Here is a 24,234-nt window from a genome sequence, read left to right as displayed (position 1 = left end):
AAATATCATGCAGAGATGATGAAAGGCTTGGTGGCAGCTCACAGTCAAGGACACCAATGATGTCTCTTCTGCATTAGAAAGGTGAGTATACCGTGATTTTTGTCCCACATTTCAGGGATGAGATAGTTGTGCCAGTCCTAGCTCTTCTGGTTGTGAGCCTCCAGCTGACTGTGGTCAAAACTACTGTGATGGCAAGGGTGTCTAGAAAGTCATACTGCTCTGTTCCTTCAGGGGTGGGGAGGTGCAAGAAGATGGGCATCAGTTCATTCATGGGATGTTCCCAACACTGCCTCTGTGTTGCTGGATAAGGTTTTCCATTCATGCCCTGCAACACTATGCAGTGCGTGTTGTCCAGACTTGGAGCAGGGAGATGGGATGGGCTACACACACTCAGTGTAGTAACTCAGAAACAGCATGAGAGTGGACAGAAGTAAGGGTTCCAGTGTGAGGTGACAGACCCCACTGGGCTGATGACAACATAGATAAGAAGAGACTTTGCTCCAACTCTTTCAATCTTATCACACCATGTTACTTGCTCATGTAGAAGTAGCCCAAACAATTGATATGTAGAGTATTTTAACTCAGGACCTGCCTGAGAAATGGAAGAAATATGGAATTCCACTATAGCCTGAGGCTTGACTTACAAGGCACATAGCTGGAGGGAAGAAAAAGAGAAAAACCTGCAGATAGTTCTGTAACTGTGATACTGTGTTTCCTTAAAGCAAATCAAGTTGAAGTATGGCTGTCCAAATTTTCATTTCAGCTTCTTTGTACTAGTGGGATAATCAGATTCATAATGACTTGCTTTGTATATAGAAAAAATAAAAGTGGAAAAAATGTGAATGCCTAATTAATGGATCTTGAGACTAAAAATTTCACTTTATCTGTATTTGGATAAAGCTGACTGGTCTATTTTAAGTTTCAGATTTGACAGCATTAAAATTTAGGCTGACTGATTCTTACCTTAACAGGATTGGAAAGTGGAAGCTGTAGATCAATATTTAAAAAAGGTAATTAGAATATGAATATATCTGAGCCAGCATTACAAAGAATTCCAGGAAACAAACTTTTATGAGTTGAAGTAATGAAAACAGATAAGGAAAATGGTTTCCTAGAAGAAAATCTAAGCATTTTCAAGAGTTTATAAGTATCTGTGCAGAGAAATTAGGATTCTTGCTTGTCCTAAAACATAAACACAACACATTATCTGCAGTATTAAGAACAAAATCTAAATATTTTCAGTTACTTTAAGATGGAAATATTTTAAGGTGCAAAATATTCATGTGTTGAAACATTTTGAACACATTGATACTTTTCAGCAGCCTTCAGCACCAGCATCATGGAGAAGACTTCTCCTTTACTAAAAAATTCTGAAATTACAAAAATCAGATTAATTTATTATTTGAAGCACCTTACCCTGAAAATACCTTTTCAGTGCAACACCATTGTTGGTCAAATTCTTCTTTGTTCTAGACAAGAGTAAATCTGGCATAACCCCACCATCAAAAATGTCAGTACCTATTGGAATTCATGTACTGAGGTCACTAAACTGAAATCTCTGCAAAGAGATCAGAACACAGCAAGAATTTTATGCTACAGAGGATCCTGTAGAAAGATAATTGTGTACAGTAAACACTGGAATCAGTTTCTGAGGGCACTTAGCTCATGGTAGGTTGATTTACTGTTTCTGTCTTGGTGAAATTCTGTTTGTGTTGAACTAAAGTAAAGCCTTGGAGCCACACAATTGCTTGTTTCATATAATTTGTCCTGAATGTAAAGATCATGAGCTGCCCCAAAACAAAATGAGGAGATTGAAACTTGCTTGATGAACCATAATCCCAGGACATTTCCCTTCTCTTTAAGCATTGGAAAGTGAAGATCCAGCTCCCTAATTAAATAGAAGTTTATATGAGTGAGTGTTTATTGCACTTCATTGCATAAGCATGCCTGGCAATTGTGATAGCTGCAAGTGACAGAAAAATAGATCATTTCTTCTCAATATGTAAAAAATGTACTATTGCAAAATATTTTAGAATTATAGAATAGACTGTTTCAGTTGGAAGGGACCTACAATGATCATCTAGTCCAACTGCCCAACAGCCAATTCAGGGCTGACCAAGTTAAAGCATGTTATTAAGGGCATTGTCCAGATGCCTCTTAAATGCTGACAGGCTTGGGGCATTGAACACCTCTCTAGGAAGCCTGTTCCAGTGTTTGACCACCCTCTTGGTAAAGAAATGCTTCCTAATGTCCAGTCTGAATCTCCCCTGTCACAGCATTCCCACGTGTCCCATCACTGGATCCCAGGGAGCAGGGATCAGCTCCTCCCTCTCCACGTCCCCTCCTTCAGCCTCCTCTTCTCCAAACCAGACAAGCCCAAAGTCCTCAGCCGCTCCTCATAGGACATTCCTTCCAGCCCTTTCACCAGATTTGTTGCCTCTCTGGACACATTCAAGGATTTTTAAGATCCTTCTTCAATTGTGGGACCCAGAACTGCACACAGTACTCCACGTGAGGCTGCACCAACGCTGAATACAGCAGGATAATCCCCTCTTTTGAGCGGCTGGTCATGCTGTGTTTGATGCCCCCCAGGGTGTGTTTTTCCCTCTCGGCTGCCAGGGCACACGGCTGACTCGTACTGAGCCTGCTGCCGACCAGCACCCCCAGATCCCTTTCTGCAGGGCTGGTCTCCAGCCACTCCTCTCCCCGTTTCTACTTGTGCCTGGCATTACTCCATCCCAGACACAAAATCTAGCATTTGTTCTTATTAAATTTCATGCCACTGATGCTTGCCCAGTGCTCCAGTCTATCTAGATCCCTCTGCAAAGCCTCTTGTCCCTCAAGAAAGTCAACAGCACCTCCCAGTTTGGTATCGTCAGCAAACTTGCTGATGTTGCATTCAACTCCTGCATCCAGCTCACTGATAAAGATATTGAACGGAACTGGCCCTAGAATTGAAACCTGAGGAACACCGCTGGTGACCTGTCGCCAGCCAGATGTAGCCCCATTCACTGCAACCCTTTGAGCCCTGCCGTTCAGCCAGTTCTTCACCCACCGCACCGTGAACCTGCTCATCTCATAGACAACTTGTCCAGAAGGATGCTGTGAGGGACAGTATCAAAAGCTTTGCTAAAATAATAATAAAAAAAGCATCCACTGCCTTCCCTTCATCCACGAGGCAGGTGACCTTATCATAGAAGGATATCAAATTAGTTAAAAAGGACTTTCCCGTTGTGAAGCCACGCTGACTCTGCCTGATGATTGCATTGTCCTTTAAATGCCTTGCAATAGTACCCAGTATAATCTTCTCACCATTTTTCCAGGAACTGAGGTTAGACTACCAGGTCTGTAGTTCTCTGGGTCTTCCTTCATGCCCTTTTTGTAAACTGGAATAACACTGGCTAACTTCCAGTTGGCGGGGACCTCCCCAGACTCCCAAGGCCTTTGGTGGATGACCAAGAGGGGTCCTGCCATAACATCTGGTTGCTCCTTCAGTACTCTGGGATGAATCCCATCAGGCCCATGGACTTGTGAACATTCAGCTGATACAGCTGGTCCCTTACAATTTCAGTGTCCAAAATTTGAGTTTGAAACATACTTTATGGGAAACTCCATGAATTCTGACTCCATGTAAAAGACTATGTTGCCAGCAGGAAATCTAATATATAGGTACATCTGAGAGTTGATTAAAAAACACCCACAAAATGTTCTGTGCACAAACAATTCATAAACCAGGAGCTTAGTTATTAAGTCTCACATATTTTACTTCTTGAATGACAAGAGTTTTTTCATGTTGGGTATCCAGCTTTCTTTGTCTGAAGAATAAATGTGGTGAATCATGTAGTGATGCTCTATGTGTCACTCTGTTAATCCTCTGATATTTCTCCTTTTTTGCAACACGCTAAACTCACAATGACATTCCTTGACAGGCAGACTTATTCGTTTTTAAGGTCTGCATTTTCCTAGTATTGTCATTTAAATAGTCATGGATTTCTGCCCTTAGAATGTTAGGTGACATGATTTTATTACCAGTATGCTCTTTAATTTAATTGACATGTTTTATCAGCTGTATATGCTGGAGACATCTGTTTATATTTTTCTTTCATTACCAGAACTAAAAATATAGCCATAGTAAATCCCCATTTTAACTCAGTTTAAATACTATTTCTATATAGGGTAACAAACAATTTCCATTAACCACCTGGCTGGCAAGGTGACTTAGTCTCTGACAGGTCTTTGTTAGAAACTGGATAATTTTTGGCCCACTATTTATTGCCTCTAAAACTATCAGAGACTTTTCAGTTGCAGTACTGAATGTTTCATATGTATCTCCTGTTCTTATTGCCAGTTTTATTTTTGGATCTTCTTTGCCTTCTTCCCTAGCAGTGTTTTCTATGATGTCCTGTATTTCAGTGCTTGATAAAAGTGTAAGACTGGGCCATAGCTGTCTGCAGAGACAGACCAACTGTCAACAATTTAGGAAACTACAAATAGTTTGTTTTCTATTAATGCATATTCTCTGCAGTTTTCACAGAAGACATCTTTACCACATGCAGTTCTTAACAAAGTGTGTGCCGTGAAATCCCATGGTGTAGAGCAGCAATGAATCTCTAAAATTAAGATGTGAATTGCTGTTTTATATTCATTTTGCAGAAATAGACAAAATGGGGAATACGACATGATGTCTTCTACTGCGTTGCACAGGTGTAGGATAGACTTGTCTAAGCTACTCTTCTTGCACGATTGGGGGTGTGATTACTTGTACAAGTGTTGACTTTTGGAAGCAGAAGTAGCTGGGAGACCTTCAGTCTGTTATGAGTCTTCTGCCATCCCAGGAGGAGATGCTCACTGATAGAGCAGGACCAGTGCCCCTCCTCTTTGGTCTCCTCTCTGCATAACAAGGGTCCAGCTAGTAAAGCTAAATCATCATTTCTGTTTGTATTTCAGAAGAAGGTCTTCACAGGTTCAAAAAAGGTCTTCCTTCTTCTCCATGACTGGTGGAACGCCATGCTTGTGAGAAGGTTTTATTGTAAAAATAGGTGAATAGGATAAAGGTCTTGATTCAACTTGTGCTTTGGTAATTTGGAGTCTTGGAAAAGAGGCTGTGACAGCAAGGTGTGAAAATGTTAACTCTTTGATCATGTTTTTGCATCCAAAGGAGATGTGAAAGCAAAATGTTCAAGATTCTTCATTCCACTTTTGTACAAACAGGACTGGAAGGAACAGGGCCTGAGAGGTGTCAAGTAAAGCCCCCTTTGTTAATTTGACAACAGAACTGTGATGTGCAAACATCACTACCTGTCTCTTTTAACAAAAAAGGACTGCATAATGCAATATAAATGCAAGGAAAACTAACAGTATTTTATGACATTTATCTTAGTAGTAATTGGTGTATATAATTCTGGTCAAAAATCTCTGTTTTCTCTTTTTCAAAGCCTTAATTTAAAATAAAAATTGAGCTTCCTTTCTTTTTGATTGTTTCATTTGGCTTAAGTTTTCAGGACGTTAGAGACCTGAGAGGGACAAGAAGAAATACACTGTCCTGCAGAATCATATTTTCTGAGTCTGAATTAATTTCTAATATTATTAATTGTTTATAGATTATATTTTCTAGGGAAGGTGTATAATTTATAACAGTGATAAAATCCCATTTTTAAAAAGTTTGCAATACTGATTTAAGATTAAAAACAGTGTGAAAGATGAAAACATATACATTTCCATTTTTGTTCTTTTTATATTTGTAACATATCCTATGTACTTCCACAGTATATGGTATAAACAAACGTTTTCTTCACAAGGGTGGATTTTGATTAGGATAGTTATGTAGACAAATGTGCCAACATCTGCAGACACTAGCATTGCTCTTTGTGCATCAGCTTACATCCTATATATATAATACACACAACACCCTATACAGAATCAAGATTAATGGCTATCTCCTGTCTGTATCAAGTCTTTGAGGACACTCTCCTTTTTCCAAGTAAAATCAGTATTTCTTACAGCCGTGTTTTTCTACTTTAATACCTGTAGGCAGACAGTCTTACAATGAGCAGGTGAGGAGGATTTGGCTTTGCTCTATTGAGCTACATTACTCATTTTATCTAAATCCTGCCAATCAAGCAGCAATGTGTGGTCCTTCAATATCGAACTTTCCAGCAAAATTGGCACGTTTTCAAGAAACTAATCAAACAGATTTACCCTGGTAAGACTGTTGAAATAAAGGGTATAAGAAATGAAAGCTGTTTTCCTGATAAGACATTATTTTTCTCCTTCTAATATTGATAAGGGAGCTGTTTACATAATCTGAAGAGGGAATAATGAAGGAAACATGAGGCTTCATAGGCTTTAACTTTTGTTTTCTTCTCTGTTGAAGGGCAGCACTTTGTAAACCTACGAAAAAATCCACATTCCAAGTTAAATCAGTATGACAAAGATATTTGTACAATATGTATCACAGCCAACTATACCCCAGTTTGCAAAGTATCCTACTTTGGAGTGCTTTTGGTGCTATTGCAAATACTTATGGCTTGAATCAGAAAGAGCTGAAACCAGAACAAGAAACCTATTCAGATTTTCAAAAACATTGAAAACTGAAAAGTTTCCTTCCTTTATATTTTGCAAACCCCTTTATATTTTGAAAATGCCTTTATATTTTGCATTTCTCTTTTTTAGCGCTCAGATTAATTATAATAGTAGATGAAGCTGAGGTTTGAGATATTGATAGTGCAAAATTGTTGCGTAACATGTAGTTGCGTAAATGAATGTGACAAAAAATGTTAAAGGTGGTTTGGGGGGAAAACAGAGAGGCAGGTTTCTTTGTAACTGACCCTGTGCGTTGATCCTTATCTATTTAAAATGCAAGCACTCAAGCAATGAGAAATCTCCGTTGGCTTTAATTGGTTTGCAACATCCCTTCAAAAGTTCTTGCTGGTGATCAAGTTTCTTAATTTCTTCATGGTTTTTTGAGTGGAAGAATTCTTGGGATGGAAATTAGAACAATATATTTGCTTTATGCTTACTTTTAGATCAAAAGAATTAGATGCAAGTGACTTTTGGAGACTCTGTAGCATGCAGTTGCCACACAGAATAATCCATAATGTTTGCAAAAAATTAGTGTACATTATGGATCAACTAAATATTTCTATCGGAAACACTGGAAATTTAACTGAATGTTTTGCATTCATCTTTCATCTGGTTATTCAAAACTGAAACTTATGGTGCAGCATTCCTTGTTATAAATACTTATTATTTACAAAGGATATATGCATGTTAAATCTAACTCAAGCATGTGTCAGAGCTCCGTAGGACTTCCATTACCTTTATGACTTATAACCATTATTACCTGGTAGAGATGAATTCATTTAAATAAGGGAGACATTCAAATTTAAGTGTACACAAATATGTATTGCTAAGGCATGTTTCAATATTTTGTCTCTTGCCACAAAACCAGACATTTATGGGAGCAGAGATTCCTGATCTAGTCCTACTGCTGGTTAATGGACTTATGAGCATGACATCACTGATGACAATTTTCACACAGATGATTAATTATTATGAAGCCTTTTAAAAAGGATTCACACTATTTCTAAGTGGACGAAAAGCAATGCTAAGTCAAGAAGAGAACAATAAAACCAATGGGGTCAAGTGCATATTTGGGCCCTTAAAGTACTTGGTTGGGTTTAAAAAAATTTCAGAAATGGAGATTCAAGCACATTACACAGTTGCACCTTCTCTTGAAAAATTGCCATGTATCTTTGTGTTTAAAAGAAGACACACTGAGTTGAAAACTTTGCTCTGTGGCTTTCTTCTAGGGGGTTTCTGTGTCTTCAATCAGTAGAGATTTACAGGACACTGAGAGCTCCTCTTACTGAGCTCCTTCACTAAACAGAGAACCAAATTTCTGACAGGATTATTATGCATATGTGGCTGCAAATACCTAGCAAAGAATTACCTCATGGACTTTCTGTCTGGGATCTCTGTTTTGCTTCTTGCTTCCCTTGTCCTTCACAGTTCCAATGGTTCTCACTGGTGGGGTGTGAAAAAGGCATTACTTGCTCTGCACTTGGGAGCTGGCTGTCAACAGCTTTAGGACTGACCTCAACAACAAGAAAATAGGATTATCGTTTTAATCTCCTCTGCCTAACCACCTTCTCCGTGCTGGGCAGGGCACACACAAGGAGTCTAATTTAAACAGATGTTGCTAGTCCGCACAGTTCAGGGTTGTGTCCTGCAACAAGTGAGTTACTGTATTACATCAAGATACTTGCAAATAACTCTGAGGAACTAAATAATCGGTTTTGGTTCTCAAACTTATATAGTAGGAAAACCTGCTTTATTTAGGTTGAGCAAGATGGCTTATACTGCGATTTCAGTATTTGTGTTTAAATTTTGTTTTATGTTGAAACACAACATTGTTTTGACATATATATAACTCCAGTTTGAATTACATATCATGTTGTAGCAGTGATGGTTTAAGAGAAACAAAGTTTGTGGGGAGAAATTAAATCTTTTGTGACTGTTTCATGGGAAAAACCAGGCAAGATGTTGGGTGTGCTGACCCTTCTTTAGGCTTTAAAAAAGAAATAGACATCTTCAGGCAATGTACAATTAAAGAGTAATTGTTTAGACATTAACTTATCTAGGTTAATCAATTAGAGGACTTCAGAGGGATGATTAGCACCACCGGCAGGAAGGATGGGGAAAGGGTTGTAATTCTTCATAAAGCCTATATATTGCTCCATACCAAAAGAACACACACAGTTAGTAAAGGTGAGCATCACTCAGCCATCAAAGTGAAAACATTTTTCAGGAAGCAGCTGTTCCATCTCTGAGATCATACCCCTTGAGGGGGACCTGTGAAATACATTCAAATGACAAATTGGAGGATTAAAAGTCATAACTCTATTCACTACTGAAAATCCTGGACTCTGTGAAAGCATTAATTTTAAGGCATATCACACAGTTATTTCCACAAATCCCTTCCTGCTTGATCTCTTGCTATTCCATGTTTGCTTGTTCTTTCTCTTTCCCTTTTGGTCCCATAAACCTCTGTATGTGTTAAAAACAGGTTAATAACATTATCACCTCTCCCCTTGCCTTGCCTTGAAGAGACCTTCTCTCTACAGGTACTGATTACACCTTTCTTTCAAACCATGTGGTTACACAATTAAGGTGAACTCAAGCCAGTTTTTCCCAACTAAGGTGAAAGTTGTGTAGCTTTGAATGGTGTTACTGACTGAGATCTAGTGCTACTAGAAAGCCTGCCTGCTGTATTTTTGGGCTCTATACCAATTGTCTAATGAAGTCTATTATGTCTCCTTACAAATCTCGCTTGACTTTTCAGGGGTTTTATTTTAATTGCTAAAGTGATTAAATGAAATTCATAAAACTTGCAAATATTTCCCAGTGAACTAAATCTACATTGTCTGGTAAGTATAATATTAGACTAAAAAGTAAAATAACTCAGCTCCGCTTATGAATTCAGAACCCTGCCACATTGATCTTTCTCAATTTTTCCCTAAGAGATCAGATGCTTTAGATTATAACAAGGATTCAGGGATTTTTTAGTTAGTGACATACGATCTACAGCCATCTCGATTGTGAAGGACTGGACATCTCTTACAGCTGTCTCCAGCAAGAAGAGGGGATACAGCTCTGTCCTTTAGGTTTTGAGAAATGGAGGGAGAATTAATTTATAGTCACCGTCAGTTCCCTGTTGAACTAGAAGGATCTAATGGGATGCACTCATAACCTTAAGAGAGCCTCAGTTTTGTTACCAGTACCTATGCCAGGCTTGGCCAACGTTGCCGATACCTTCTCTTTGGCTTGTGGGACTAGCACAGTCAGTCAGGAACAGTGAGCACAGATCAAGAATATGATGCAAAGATACTAATTAAAAAAAAAACAACAAACCACAAACAAAAAACCCAAACCCGCAAGTTATTCTTTGGACTTGCTCGTGCTTTAAGTTGTTTGAATTTTATTTATATTGTGCTGCTGGTTGGATAATGTCTCCTGAATCTCTCTCTTTTTTCTTCTTAAACCACAGATTCCTGTGCTTCTCAACCTGAGTAAAGATCCTGATGTTAACTTGCCTATGAAACCATTGATCTTCTCGTTGGCCATGGGTGCATGCCTTGGAGGTAAGAGCTTATGTGAGAAAGCTGGCATAAGGTAATAGCTTTGCAATTATGGCTTATATAAACTGGCACAATAGGTTCAATAATATTATTATGCAAAGCATAGGGAGGGCCTGATCCAGCTCCTTTTGACTTCAAAGGACTCCTGGATAAGGATCCCGGTGACTGTCTGCTGCTACAATAGGATTTTTGCAGTCTGTGTTTGAAGACCATATCTGCATAAAGTATAGACGCACAAAGAAGCAGTCCAGATGGTGCTTACAGGGTTCTGATCTTTTGTGAGAGAAAATACAAAGATACATTTAGCTTTCAGAACAGAGACCCATCAATGCTTATTGAAAAGATGCAGAAAATGTATAATAGCTGAGATCTGAAGGCTTGATTCAAAGTCTGCTGAAGTCACTGGGAGGTTTTCTGGCTGGCTCACAGAAATGGTTTGAGTATCCATTTGCTGACCTATTTAGCACTCGTCACTGTAAGGAAAGTCTTTTTGAAGTCTTTGGGAAATGTACCTCTAATAATGAAAGCTAATAGCTGTTCTCCTAGTGCCCATCTTGGTGTTAACTGGGATTTCTTGTATTGTCAGTGCATTAGCACAAAACAAGCAGATGGTTTCATTACTTTTATTTGCTTTTTTTAATTAAAAATGTACCATGTATGTATTGTTAGTTAGTATTATTTTTTTACTACTGAGAATTTTAATGCTAATTACATTGTATTGGGCTGTGTTTTGATCCTTAAATATTTAGATAGTTAAGTTGAATAAAGTTAAAATAGATAAAATGGTGTTCTTTCATGGATCCACTCCTTCTCCCCCTCTACGACCCTCCAAATAGTTTCCTTGACTTTACAGAGATTAAAACTAAAAGCACTTTTGTGTATAATACAATAATACAATAAAAGTTTTGTTTATTTAGCTAAGTGATTGCTAGTACAAGTGACCTTAATACCGAACAAAGATTACAATAATGTAATTTACAGATTGAATTTTAAGGGCATGTTGCAAAGGCAGGACAATTTATACCAAACAACAGTTATTCGTTTGAGGAATACCTTTTTGTACTCATCATTACTCATCATTGTATTGTGACTTTAATCTCTTCCTCTTTAAAACCAGTGATTTTGAATAATCAGCATATCTTTATATAGATGTTTTCCATAAAAATATCATCTTTTTCACAATTTGCTAATCACCAAACATACTCTGATTTCATTAAACTTTCAGATAAAAAAAAAAAAAAAAAAAAAAGGCATAAGGAATGTAAAGTTGGCCAGATTACGCTGACATATTCTGAGTGGGAGGCACTTCATAAACCCTGGAGCCTTTACAAATCTGAGCTGATTTTTCCTAATGTACAGTTATCATCTTAAGCCAAATACCTTTAATTTGATTTATTGAAGGGCTGCCGGGATTTTAACAGCGGCTTCTGTGTGTATGCACTACGAGACAAAAGTAAAAATATAAACAGTACCATGGGAATTGTTTGAATTAAAGGCACTAGAGATCCATAGGGAGTGGAGTGCTCTGGTATTCAGGTAGGCTCGATACAAATGTTTGGATAAAAAGTTAGATCGTTGTCATTATTAGCAAATACTTAAACTCTGCAGACTGTGCTCTATTAGGATAAAGCTGAGCATATGCTGAGGTATACTGGCAAAGGTCTTATAGGAGTGTTAGCCTGAAAATTAATATGCTTCTGACCTTCCTATGTCAAAACAAAAAGCTAATAGACAGCAGCGTATTGTTAGGGAATGAAAAGTGTGGAAAAGCTTTTGTTTTAAAAGAGCTCATAGCCCCCGAGAATGGAGGAAAAGGGGCTTTTTTTTAAAAAAGGGAAGTGTTGATGGCCTTTAAAAATTATTTCCAAAAGAGAAGTCTTATCAGCATTGAAGTCGTGTGAAGAAATCCTCAAGGTAGGCTAATCCCATTGTGGATGGGGTAGATGACAATTATATCATTTCTGCCTGGTGCTTAAGGCAAAAGATTGGATCTTATCACTGCCTGTGCAACAGAAGGAACTTGGTAAACAAGATATTTTGTAGAAGAGTCTGATGCAATAATACATTATAACCACATATTTCAGGCTTATTTGTGTACTACATAATGCAGAACTTAAATTCTGATAATTTGGTAGCATTTCTGGGGTTCAGCGTAAACACTGCTGTATGCTTATGTGTCTGTGAAGGGAGCGCCAGCATTTGTGCCCATCTTGGAAAATGCCGTGCAACATTTTGTCCTGAAAAATTTCCAGTGGGCGCAATTAAGTTTTTCTACTGTCACAAAGTGCACAGGCAGCTATGGGTTTGGAAGATGGTAGGATGAGAAAAGACAGTAATTTTCCTTCATTGCTTTAGCTGTTGTCCTGGAAAAGAAAGAAGGGTTAAGTCAGTCTCAAGCAAGATGAAGACACCTTTGCCAGTATAACTGTCACATCGTTGTCATCTTCAGCAGTGTGTCCTAAAAGAGAGCTACTGCTATTAAATTTCTGTCTTTCATGGCATTGGGCTCAGACATAAAGAGTAACTGAATATCGCATAGATGCTCCTTGCTCTGTAAAAAGTGTCTCTGAAGATGAGAAAGGATGAAAAATCCTCTCTTTTATCAAGGAAGCCAAAGACAGTGGTGGCCATGGGCAGTTCCTGGTGACATGGTCAAGATTTTGAATTTTGGGTCTTCCTCAGAGTTTGCCAGTTCTTTTCTGGCAGAAGTTTTCATGCTGAGGTCAGGTCAATTTTACATGGTTAAGAAATTAATATGGTTATTTTTTCAGGGGATCTCGTTCTGGAAATATAGGTATATATTTGTCCCAGCTGTCTTTAAGAACTTAAATTAAGTTGTAAATTAGGTGTCTGGCTGTCCCAGGCTCCCTGTTTGGTGACGGGGAGACCAGCACATCTGGGAGGCAGATATTCATCCACTGAAATTGCCAGACAGTCTGCAGAGCACATTGGAGGCCCTCACATACAGAACTTCAGTAGCTGAGCCGGGTGCCCAAAGACAGGTCAAATGAATTTGGGCCTTTGGGCCTTTTCGTTTGTCAATTCTTCTGAGTGCTGAATGACCCCATTAGTTCACATCTGTTTGGGCATTAATGGTCAGGCTGACTAAATAGCTGGAAAAATCATGTTGCTCGTGGGGTTTTTATGTACTGTTCCCCAGTATTTCAATTATGTTTTGACCATGTTTGACCTTATGTTTTTAAGAGAAAGAAACCAGGAAATTTAAAAGGAACTAAAGGAAACAAACAAGAAAGTAACTTCACTTGTTTTCTGTGGTATTCTGATGAATCTGCATCCATATTTGTTTTGCACAAAAGGACATTGAATATAATTTTATTCATTAATGCTTCCTATTCTACTACATGATGGAATTATGGTACCTGTTGACACTGAGTTGTATGTAGACATTCCAATAGTGTCTAGGGAATACTGTCCTGAAATTTTGGAGGACAAATGAAGATTGCTAGCTACAGCAATTTCAGAACAAAAAGAGCTTTAATTGCACTGCTTCTATTGGCTCATGAGTTTTAAAATAACATGAAATATGGATTCAACTCAATTTGAATAAATGCACAGTCAGAAATCCACCTGTTAAGGCAGTTTAATTGTGTAAAACTAGATTCCTTACTGAGCTGAAGAGGTTATAGCTAAGATATTATTTGAAGGGGTTTTGTACATTTGACATTTAAAGAGCTGGAGTTTATTTGTCTTTTTATCTCTTTTTTTTTTTCATGATTTATAAAAAGTTGTTTCTGGAAAAAAGAAGGAAAAAAAAAAGAGGAGGAAAAAAAAAGTTTGAATTCATATTTCAAAGTCCTTACCTTCTGAGTTCTCAGTTACTAACATAGAAAAGTGCAAAAAGTATTTCTCTGCTGCAGTGACTATTGCTGTGGTCCAAGGGGATATCTTCAACAGTGTATAGTTTTGCACTATTTTTCTTCTCTGTATATTTTCCTGGAGGACAACACCTGAAAATCATCATTGTCAGAATTCTGCAGAAAAAGGCAGTCTCTAGGATGCATGCAGCTGTGTTATTCTGGCCACACAATCTTGGTTGTAGGCTTTACTTCAAGAAAGGAAGTAGGAGGAGGGGGCTGCTGGCACTTTTCTTCTAACCGTACAGGCTCAAAAGCCAGGTGTGAATAAAATCCATTATCCACAGGACATTGTGCTAATTACAGCTATTAAAGGAGTGCAATGACAGTGTAGCTAAACAATGGGATTTCTCTCAGTGGTCCAGAGCTATAGCTGTTCTGTCTCTTGGCACCCCTCCTTAGGTCCCTGATGTAGATGGGGCCTTGCACAGTGGAGTATCACTTATTTATTACTCCTGCTGATTCTGCTCAATAAAATCCTAAACTGGTTTAAAAGCTTCAGACATACTGAAGATATAAACCTGGAAATATTATTTATATTCCTAAACCAACCAATATGAGGGGAAAGTGATAACCTTCAAAAACCGTGAAATATATTATAATATATAGTAATTAATATCATGAAAAAACCACAACTGTAGATCATTTGAAGTTGTTTTATAGTTACAATAGATCAAATTTGTATAACACTTCTCAGTTTGAGAGATTCAAAAAAAAGCCTGTCAAGAACTGAATGTATGATGTAAAAGTATAGCAGTTATTTAAGAGAAGCACTATTCAGCTTTGGTTTTGAACTTAATTGTTGTATACAATGTGTAATTGAAACTGTGGGGAAATGTTTTAGTGGAGATAATATACCTGCCTGAGCTTGATTTTAACCAGAATGCTGATATTGAAAGATCCTTTTGTTTCTAAAGGAATCCTTTAATGATGAGAAATCCTGGGGCTTAGTTTTATGTCTTGTGGGTGAGACAACCCTGATTTAGATAAGTATTTTGTTGATAGATATAAAACTCATAATAAAAGTCAAAGAGGGGTGTTGTAAGGAATGAGAGTGACTTGAGATCTTTCAAAAGGAAAAGGACATTGCTGTTCTTGACTTTGAAAGGCAGGCAAAACAAATAATGAAATTTAGGAAATGTCTCACAGTTTTTCTGTAAAGACCTCAGCGCAGTCTTTAGCAGTATTATGCTTCTAAATTGTACAGATCTAGAAGCAAAATACAGCAGGTATTTCATATGTGTTACGCTAATATCTAACTCACTCTCTGAGTATACTTTGTGTCATTTCTATGATGTTTGCAAGGATGGAAATTAGTAACAAGGACTTAAACTGTGATTGCTGTCCATTAAATGGCAGTACTACGTGCTTGTTCTTAATGAAGAACTCAATCAGGTGTTAACTGAAAGTTTCAGGTTTTGTTTTAGCATGAAGATCAGCATCATTTGATATAAGCACAAAGAATCTTTTCTCTTTATTGATATTTGAATGCCCCAAATGTCCTCTTGCTCTTTTTTAGAACAGCCAGAATCTGTAACCTTCTATAAAAATCCAGCTGCTGCTTTCCTTAGCTCTTTCATGACATTCAAACTCTGGGCCATATTCATGCTTTTTCAGTATGAAGTTCTTAAAGCCCAGCAGCGCTGTAAAGTCCTTGGTGTGAGAGTCAGGCTCATTACCAGAGTCCGTGCAGCTGGAGGAGATTCTCTAATCTTTAAGATCACCAAAGATAATCCTCTGTGTTATGGAAGAAAGTTGTGAATGTAAAATATAAAACCATTTAAAACTGAATGTGTACATTTGACAAACATACCTTTGTCTGTATTAAGACAATACCAGAGCCCTGCTTGGCTTTAAGACACTGGGTTAATATGAAAAAACCCCAAACTATATTGAACCTAGTTGATTTTTCTCAGCAAGGACATTTTTCTAATCTTGAAAAGAGTTACTGTGGCAGACATGCATATATGTATGTATGTTATTAAGGGTGAAATGTAAAGTATATGCGGTAAAGGATGCTGTTTCAGCTGTACTGTTGAGCATTTATAGCTGGATGGTAAACCTTAAATTTTTAAAATGGAAAGGAAGAGAGCTATGTGTAATATGTAGATTTCTATTCTATTTTACATTGAATTAGAAAAATAAGTTATACCAATCATCAAGATCACTTGATTACAATGCTTGCATTACTGATGAATTTGAAATGCTTGTATTAATGGTTTTCAATCTGTGTAAAATGACTGCATGCTATAAAGTTCTGCAAATTAGAGATAGGCTCATGATCAGAGATGACATTGGACATTCCTACAAAGTATATGCAGAGTTTTGTTTAATTTTATTTACTTGCTTTCTGCATTTGTTTATCATAAATTACAGAATGTTCTTTCTAGAAGCCTTGGCAGCCTCTGTTTTCAGAATTATATAAACTATACAAACTTATTATGTTGTATTGGTGAGTTGCTGCAATACGAGAATGCAGAGTCTGCATAGCTGTCAGCCAGAGGTATGTTCAGTTAGAGGGTAACACTTGGACTGTCAGACAGAACAAGACGGGGAAGCGATAGCAAGCTTCAAAATGCTTAAGTGCAGAAGATAATACTGGACTATCTACTTTCCTTCCTCTGCAGACACTTTCCAGACAATACCCCCTTTTCTCTACCTTGAGCAGCAGAGAGGAGGGAAAAAACCCTCAGTCTGCAATATTCATATTGATTTATACTGATGAATCAGACACTCTGTATGACACTGAAGAAAGGTATAATCATGCCCTAGATATTATTTATACTTATAATAATAAATATCTCTAGCACAGTTGCGGTTAGCACACCTAAACCAAAGAGGGACACTAGCAGGAGTTGTGAAACTGTTTTAAACAAGGCACTTGAATCATATCAAAACATAAAAGGTAGGCTCCAATCGAAAGACAGTTTGATTAAAGTCAGAATCTGAATTTAAAGCAGCTGGATATTCTAAAATAACTTAATGGAGGGACACCTTTTTTTTTTTTTTTAGTTTTTTTCTTGTTCTGCTCAGCTTCAAAGTAAGTTATGATAAAGTTGAATAAAGTACTTTTATGCCAGGTGTCTATACTTGAAACTATTTTTTAATATTTGGTCACTAATAGTGCCACGTGTGGAGAAGCTGCAGAATTGAGCTGACATAGTTTTAGCCTCTGAATCTAAAAATCAGATATAAAAAAATGTGCAGACTGGGGCTTATGTGCAGCATTAAAAGCTTTAAATGGAACCTACCTGAATAAGTGTTTCAGGGCATTATGGAATGGCGTGCCAGAGTACACTGCTGACACCAGCCCTCATTATACTAGTTTATTTTACCCTTGTAGTGGGTAAGTTGACTTCAAGGAGAGAGGTGACTTTAGTGATCATCTCAGGTTTTATGTCTCTTTTACAGATGTCTGGATTTGAAAGAAGCTTATGGATTTCTTCATGTCATTAAAGTAACAAGTGCAAGATGTTCAGCAACCTGCCTTATTTATTTCACACTTCTGGTAGAAAAGTGACAAATTTAAATTTCACCTTTTCCTCTCATAGCAAAAAGGAAGCAATGAGCATTGAATAGTGCAATACTTACAGTAACTATCCTGATGGTGGTAGAGTAGTGGTGATAAAAAATGGTGAAGTTCACCAGATTAAGTGTTGGATTGAATGCAGTTCAGTGAACTTTTGGGATAAGTTAACTCAAAGCTTTGATTCATGTTGTTTTCTTTTCATTTTTTTTTTTTTTTTAATTTTTCCCATAAAGTCCATGTGTATGCATTTGTGCAGAAACATCCCATTCAAAATGTTTCCAAATCAGTAAAATTAAAAAATTTTGATCTCATAAGACTGCAATCTATAACATATAACAATGTTGAATGAGTTCATGCATACCTTCTCATGCTTACTGCCTAGGACTTGAGGTTCCTTACTATTTTAGGCACCATTAATGGTTTAATTAGTCTTGATTCTGTAGGTCTTTATTGACTGCAAAGTTTAATTGTCCAGGGCTTGTTAATTTTTACACATAAAAAATATAAAAAGATATTTAAGACTTGTAGACATTTAACAGATGAATATAAATTGCTTTGTTTAATGGGGCAAATCTGGATTAGTTTTGTGTGAAACAGAACATTTCTGAAAGCTATGAAGGCTGCCTCCTGTAAGCCTAATCAAAACCATAACTGTTCAGTGTTCACTTCTGCAGCCACATTTGTTACATTTGCTCTGTTTGTGCTTTAAGTAGAGGAATGGAATATGCTATGGAAAGGAAGCCGCACATGTCCGTCTACCTTTATTTAGTGATGCAAAGCATATGGGAGACCGCACGGAGTTTTCTTTTGAAAATGGCTGGGAAGCAAGGAGCTGGCTTCTTTCAATAAGTTTTGCTTTGACACTGTGATGGGATGGTTCCATTACAGCAAAAAGCAGGACTGAGAATCCTCACCCTAAAATTATTCATGACTGTGTAGCAAACTCCCTGTTTCAGAGTGAGAAAACTTGTCTAGGACAAAGCAGTGCCAACAGCTGTGCCTGGGTAAAACTGGGCCTCTCGCAGATGTCTGGCCAAGGCCAGGGAAAAGCTGTTTTCAGGGGTTGTGTTGACATGAAAACAGGATCGGTTTTTTGCTGCTGCATTAGCTAGCCAGAGATACAGGATAGAAAGTCTATTGGTTAAACCCAGGTGTAGCTTGTTATCCACCATCAGAGCATGTGGTGGGAAAGTGGTTTGTAATGCTCACAACAAAGCGAGACTTTTCTGTAAGCAATCCACTTTGAAGCCTGCTGTTTCACAAGGTACTATCTCCTTTATATCTGAGAAAGTTACTGCTTATGAAGGCTGCTTATGCTAGGCCAAATAGGTTTATTAGTGATAATCCCTTCCCTTTGATTTGTCAGTGCTTTGAGTAATGTACACTAATTCTGCCGGGCACTTTGAGGTGATTCTCCAGGCATACATATTAATGCAGTAAACCCGAGGCTCAGGCTTGCTCTTGAGGGGGCAATACCAAAGGGACTCCTGAGTACTAATGGTATTTAGATATAATAATGTGCTGCTGACAAGTAAAAATCAATAACTGAGAATGAGGCTTAAAGTGAGAGGAAACATGTTATTGATGCACACTCTCTCCCTTTTCTTGTTATAATTCTATCCTGATTTCCCAGCCCCTTCCTTTAGTAAGCTTAATCAGTTCTCCCAGCATTGATTTTCACTGCATTGCAGATTATAGTCACCTGGGCAAACTGTTTACTGAGGGAAAGGCTCTCTGGACACAAGGGAGGTGCATTACATGTGGTGTGCAGGTTCTCGGTTTGAATTCGGCAGTCTCTGAAGGAGAAGAGGGTAATAGCTGGACACTGGGTTGAGAAGAAGTAGCTACAAATGGAAGCAGAAGGCTGGTGGATACTGCAGGTATCAAATCAGGTTTACCAAACCTTGTCAACATCTTCCTGCTTGCACCTCTAAATTATCTGGCGACGCAAAGGCACGTATTAATGTGTGGGTTTTGGTTTTGGACCTTTCTTGATAGATTTATTCTTAACTAAAACTATTGAATACTTTCTTACACTTGGATTTGATTTCACATTCCCTAAATATATTCAAATTAATTTGCCTTGAGAAATATCAGAAAGATACTTTTATGTCACCTTTTCTGGATGGAAATAGTAGAAGACCTTCTACTGTGCTTCTGTAATGATTGTGTAAAGCTGGGGCAGGTCCATGGAAAAATCAGTATGATCCATGAGAATTCCTCTGTCATTTTCTTCTCTGTAGCCTGAGCAGCAGCAGCTCTTTAAGTGACATGTCTGTATCTTTCTATGATCACACTTCAGGATGATAATATTTTTTTGCATTAAGAAAAAGGTCCTTCTTGATTACATGCTTATGAATTATTAAGCATAGTTAGTATTGACAATAATGTATATAGTCTAGCAAGAATAAAAGGCAGAATAGATATGCAGGATAAAATGTATGGCTTGCCTCATACATATCACATACTATTGATATTAGAAATATAATATTTAATTCATTGTAATGAATACGGTTTCTTAATAACCATCTGCCTTGTGATAAAGGATGAGTTACAGTAGAAGTCATCAAACCCAATTACAATAGCAGTCATCAAAACAGATTGGTTATTACAATGTTATTCTTTGATAAATTTCATCCATGTGTTATTACATTTTGAACATACAAACAAGCAAGTAAGAGTCTGTGCTGTGCTTTTTAAGCTTAATTATTCTTAAGATTGAAGATGATGTGAAGATGAAGTCAAGATTGGGTGAAGTCCTAGAAAATGCTTATTCTTCATTTGCATCAACTGGAATGAAGTTAACATATGTAGGTTTCCATGTACATTAACTAGCCTTGGGTTTTCTGTGACTCAGAGGTCACAGTGTTGCTGTTTCACTGAGTTAAATATCTGCTGTGGAGACAGATGTTCCTGGGAGAAGAAACAAAAGTTTGCCTCTGTTGTTAATTTCAGCATAGTTCTTTGAAGCCTGCTGAGCCAGTACCTAATTAAACTGCACACAGGCTCCGAACAAATGAAAAAGAAATACTGCTACTTTCAGATAACATTTAAAGGTGACAATTTCTTCTCAAGTGAAATCTACTTGGGGAAATCAATTCACTGCTGAAGCAGAAACACTTTCCATAATACTTTATTATCTGAAGGCATTACTATAGCCCATGTACAGTATAGGAGAGTGCATGCAGTTTGGAGATCTTGACTGTATCTAGTCACAGCCATGGGACAAGTGCTATTTCAGTCCTGTTTCTTTAATTTGAAGCCAGAGCTATATTCCTTGTCTTCAGTAATATTATTCTGATGGTGGTGTCTGATTGTGCTACACATAGAGCAGAAACGTCTTATGAAATGTTTGGAGACTGTAGACTACTGATTAGTTTTGGAATTAAAAATTCCTTAAGTATTCCTGCCTGACTCCTCTAATAACATCAGCTGTATTCATTTGTTCTGTTTTTGCATTAAGCCACATGCTTTGTGTCTTGGCTTTCTTATGCCAGAGCCTACCAGGAACGCTGATGTTCCAAGTTCAGTTTCATATCTATAAACATGCATTAAAGTAACTGAAATATGCTTTGAGGTAAAGAGAGGGCAAGGGAAATGAGCTGTGCAGTTCCTAATGACCAGTACTAGACACTATTTTTTAAAGATTTCTAGTCCTCTAGTAAGGTTAGTCAACTTTTCTCTCCACACCTGAAGCATGTGTGGAGGGGGGAGTGATTCACTGTGTGTGGTAAGAAGCCTATGTCACAAATAGTCCTTGGTGTCTCACGAGAATGGTCCACGATGCTTTTATGATCCATAGGGATATACCCCTCTATTGATGTGCAATTCCACTAACATCAGCAGAGCTCCTCCTAGAGAGGACCTCTGCACCCAGCTGCAGCTGCTTTGGAATGTCAAAGCCTTAAAAACACAGCAAGTAGCAAGCAGCTTACCTAGCATAGCTCCTGGGAGAACAGGAAAAAAAGGAATTAAAAAAAGGGACAATTAAACATATGAAATAAAATGTCCATTTGGGATTGCAGGTAGTAGAGGAGAATGCTTTTCTCATCTCACGTTGTCTGCAAGATTGCAGCTTCTTTCTTGTTCCATAGTGGGATCAGCTCAAGAGCTGTTTGAGGCTGCTGCTGAGAAAACAAAACCAGTCTCCTGTTCTTAATAGGTGTTGCTTAGGCCACTCACCTGAGACAACTGATAAGCCATGTTCAGATCTCTATTCTAGGATGAAAAGCTCAGTTTTCTGCCTATTTTGTGTTGATAAAAATTGACCATCCTGGAGTAAATAAGAATCATGCTTTCTCTTTGGACATAATTGGAAAAATCTTGGCCACACAAGGGAATTTTCTTGGAAAGCTTTGGCTTTCATGAAATCAACTTCAAAACCAAAAAGTCCTGAGTGACTTTTTGGGGTTTGGTTGTTTCTCAAAGTTGTTGCTCTGTCCCTAGAATGACCAGTCAAAAACCTGTGTCTCAGTATCCACTGACACTGATATATGGCTTTGAATCCAAACTGAGATCAAAATTACCACCATCAAGCTCTTTCTCCTACACTTTTTCTTATTAGAAGAGGAAGATCTTCCTTCCTTCAATATTCCTTCCATATCGCATCTTTTCTCACCTTTTCCTTACTTCTGATCTCTGTCACTTCATTTTATTTGAATTTAAGAGTGTTCTATTATTTTTTAACACTATTTTTAGAAGTCTGCTCATTTTGTGTGTGCTTTCAGGTACAGAAGGCCATATGGGTACCGTGTGTGAATACTTAGGGGAATAATCCTTCTGCCTTTATTCTGACCTACTCTTTGGTGAACTGATCTCTGGGGGACCTGAAACATTGACTAAGTCAAAACAATTAACTGGAGCATTAATTGTCTTCTGATCTGTTTCTCTCAAAGTCAGACCAGAAGAGTCTCCACTGAGCAGTAACGTTTAACAGGGCCAAAATGAGATGACTAACTACATGCTAATGGGAGCAAAGGAAGACTTGTGCTTAGAATGATGGATTGTTAATGTAGTGAGGTATGGCAAAAAAAGATGACTTCCCATAGTATAAAATTTTTTTCTCCCAGATTGTTACCTCTTTTGTTCAAAATTTCAGTTAAGGAACAGAATGTAGGAGTCACTGTCACTTCCCAAGTCGTGCCTTAGATCAGAAACATTTGCTGAAGACATCTGCTTTGTGGAAGTCAGGTATACAGCATTTCTTAAGTCTGAGAAATGACTCATGGGAAAGCTATAGAAAATGGGTCAGTCTTTCTGAGCTCTGAATACCTGACTTCTCTACATTGCCAGATTGTTGAAAGTTTAGAGAAAACACAGGAATAAATTAGTTACTGAAAAAGGCTTAGGAGAAGGAAGTATTTCTTCCAAGAGGATAAATGCACGTTATAAGCATGGCATATTATTTTCCGTTGGTGTCTTCCTCTCCTAAGGGGACTCATATAATGTAATTTGGTGAAGTTCACTGAATAAAGTCATGTTCCTTTATGTATTAAAGAACATTATGGTTTGGTAAGCAAACTTTTGTATCTGTGGTGATCCTTTTGCCTTAGCAGAGAGATGTGACAGATCCATTCCCCTCCATTATCCCACTTACTTTGTTTTAAATTTCTGTTAAAAAAATACATATCTCTTAGCAGTTAGTTACCCTCTCTGTAAAAAAGACACTAATTTGTCAATGTCAAGTTTGTGTAAGGAGAAAAAACACCCATTTTTCTTAGCATCCTCAAACTATCTCATCCTTTGTTTTTCAGCTCATTTGATAGCACCTTCTTGTATGTAAAACCAAAAATCAGCAATTTTATCTGAATGCAAGTCTCTGGTGTCATTTTGACAACTACTAGATTGGTGTTATGTTCCTTCGCTATTTTTCTGGCTTAAGTAGAATCAGAGAATAATACCAGGCTTATCTTTCAAAGCATGAAGCTATTTATAGCATGCGGAGATACTGTCTGTATGTTTCTTTTCAAGCCTATACAAGAGAAATTGATTTTTCTTTTCTAACTAATACATCTTAGGACTTTAGCACAGAATAAACAGAAGAAGAGTAAGAAACAGAGCACAACTATAAACTGGTATTTGTTTTCTGAACTGCAGGTAATGGAACGTTGATTGGAGCATCTGCAAACGTTGTTTGTGCAGGAATTGCTGAACAGCATGGTTATGGCTTCTCTTTCATGGAGTTTTTCAGGTACAATTTTAAACTTCTCACCTTAAATGTGTAATATTTTTTTTTCTTTAGACAAACAATGGATCCTCCAAGGAGAAAATCTGGAGAAAGGGTCTATAAAAAAGACCTGTGTTCCTAATTTGGTTTTGGCAACTGAAATGTGGGTCAAGGACAGATCACTTTATTTTTGCCTACTGTGGATAGAATGCATGAAGGTGGCGGGAGCACAGTGGAACCCCAGGAGAAACAAAGCCTCAGAAATTCATGCTTTGGTCACCCTCAATCTTATCTTCAGCTCTGTAGGGATACTAAATTATTGCTTTGTTGTTAAATACAGCTTTAACATAGTTTCTTATCTGTACATTTTCATGGGTGTTCCATTGCCAGGGGAAAGTGGGATGTCCTAGTGTAGACTGAGTAGAACTTTACTCCGTGATCCCATGAGTAAACCTATTTATCTAAAAGTAATTACTTTTTGACCAGTTACCTAACAGCTATGAGTGAAAGTGTGATGAGCAGCTA

General features: G+C 37.7%; 1 protein-coding gene across 2 annotated transcripts in view; it reads left to right on the top strand.

The window, feature by feature from the left end:
• OCA2 (OCA2 melanosomal transmembrane protein) overlaps positions 1-24,234 on the top strand; it is a 209,917-nt gene that overhangs the window by 141,107 nt on the left and 44,576 nt on the right. For both annotated transcript variants that reach the window (XM_049834044.1, XM_049834045.1), the window contains 2 exons: positions 10,049-10,142; positions 23,640-23,733. In XM_049834044.1, coding sequence (XP_049690001.1) covers positions 10,049-10,142; positions 23,640-23,733 — 188 coding nt within the window. The remainder of the gene's footprint in view (positions 1-10,048; positions 10,143-23,639; positions 23,734-24,234) is intronic.

The sequence above is a fragment of the Accipiter gentilis genome, chromosome 31, assembly GCF_929443795.1.
Source record: "Accipiter gentilis chromosome 31, bAccGen1.1, whole genome shotgun sequence".
In the NCBI taxonomy this organism is placed as follows: Eukaryota; Metazoa; Chordata; class Aves; order Accipitriformes; family Accipitridae; genus Astur; species Astur gentilis.
Note: the sequence above shows the minus strand (reverse complement) of the source record. Positions and strands in the feature narration are given on the sequence as shown.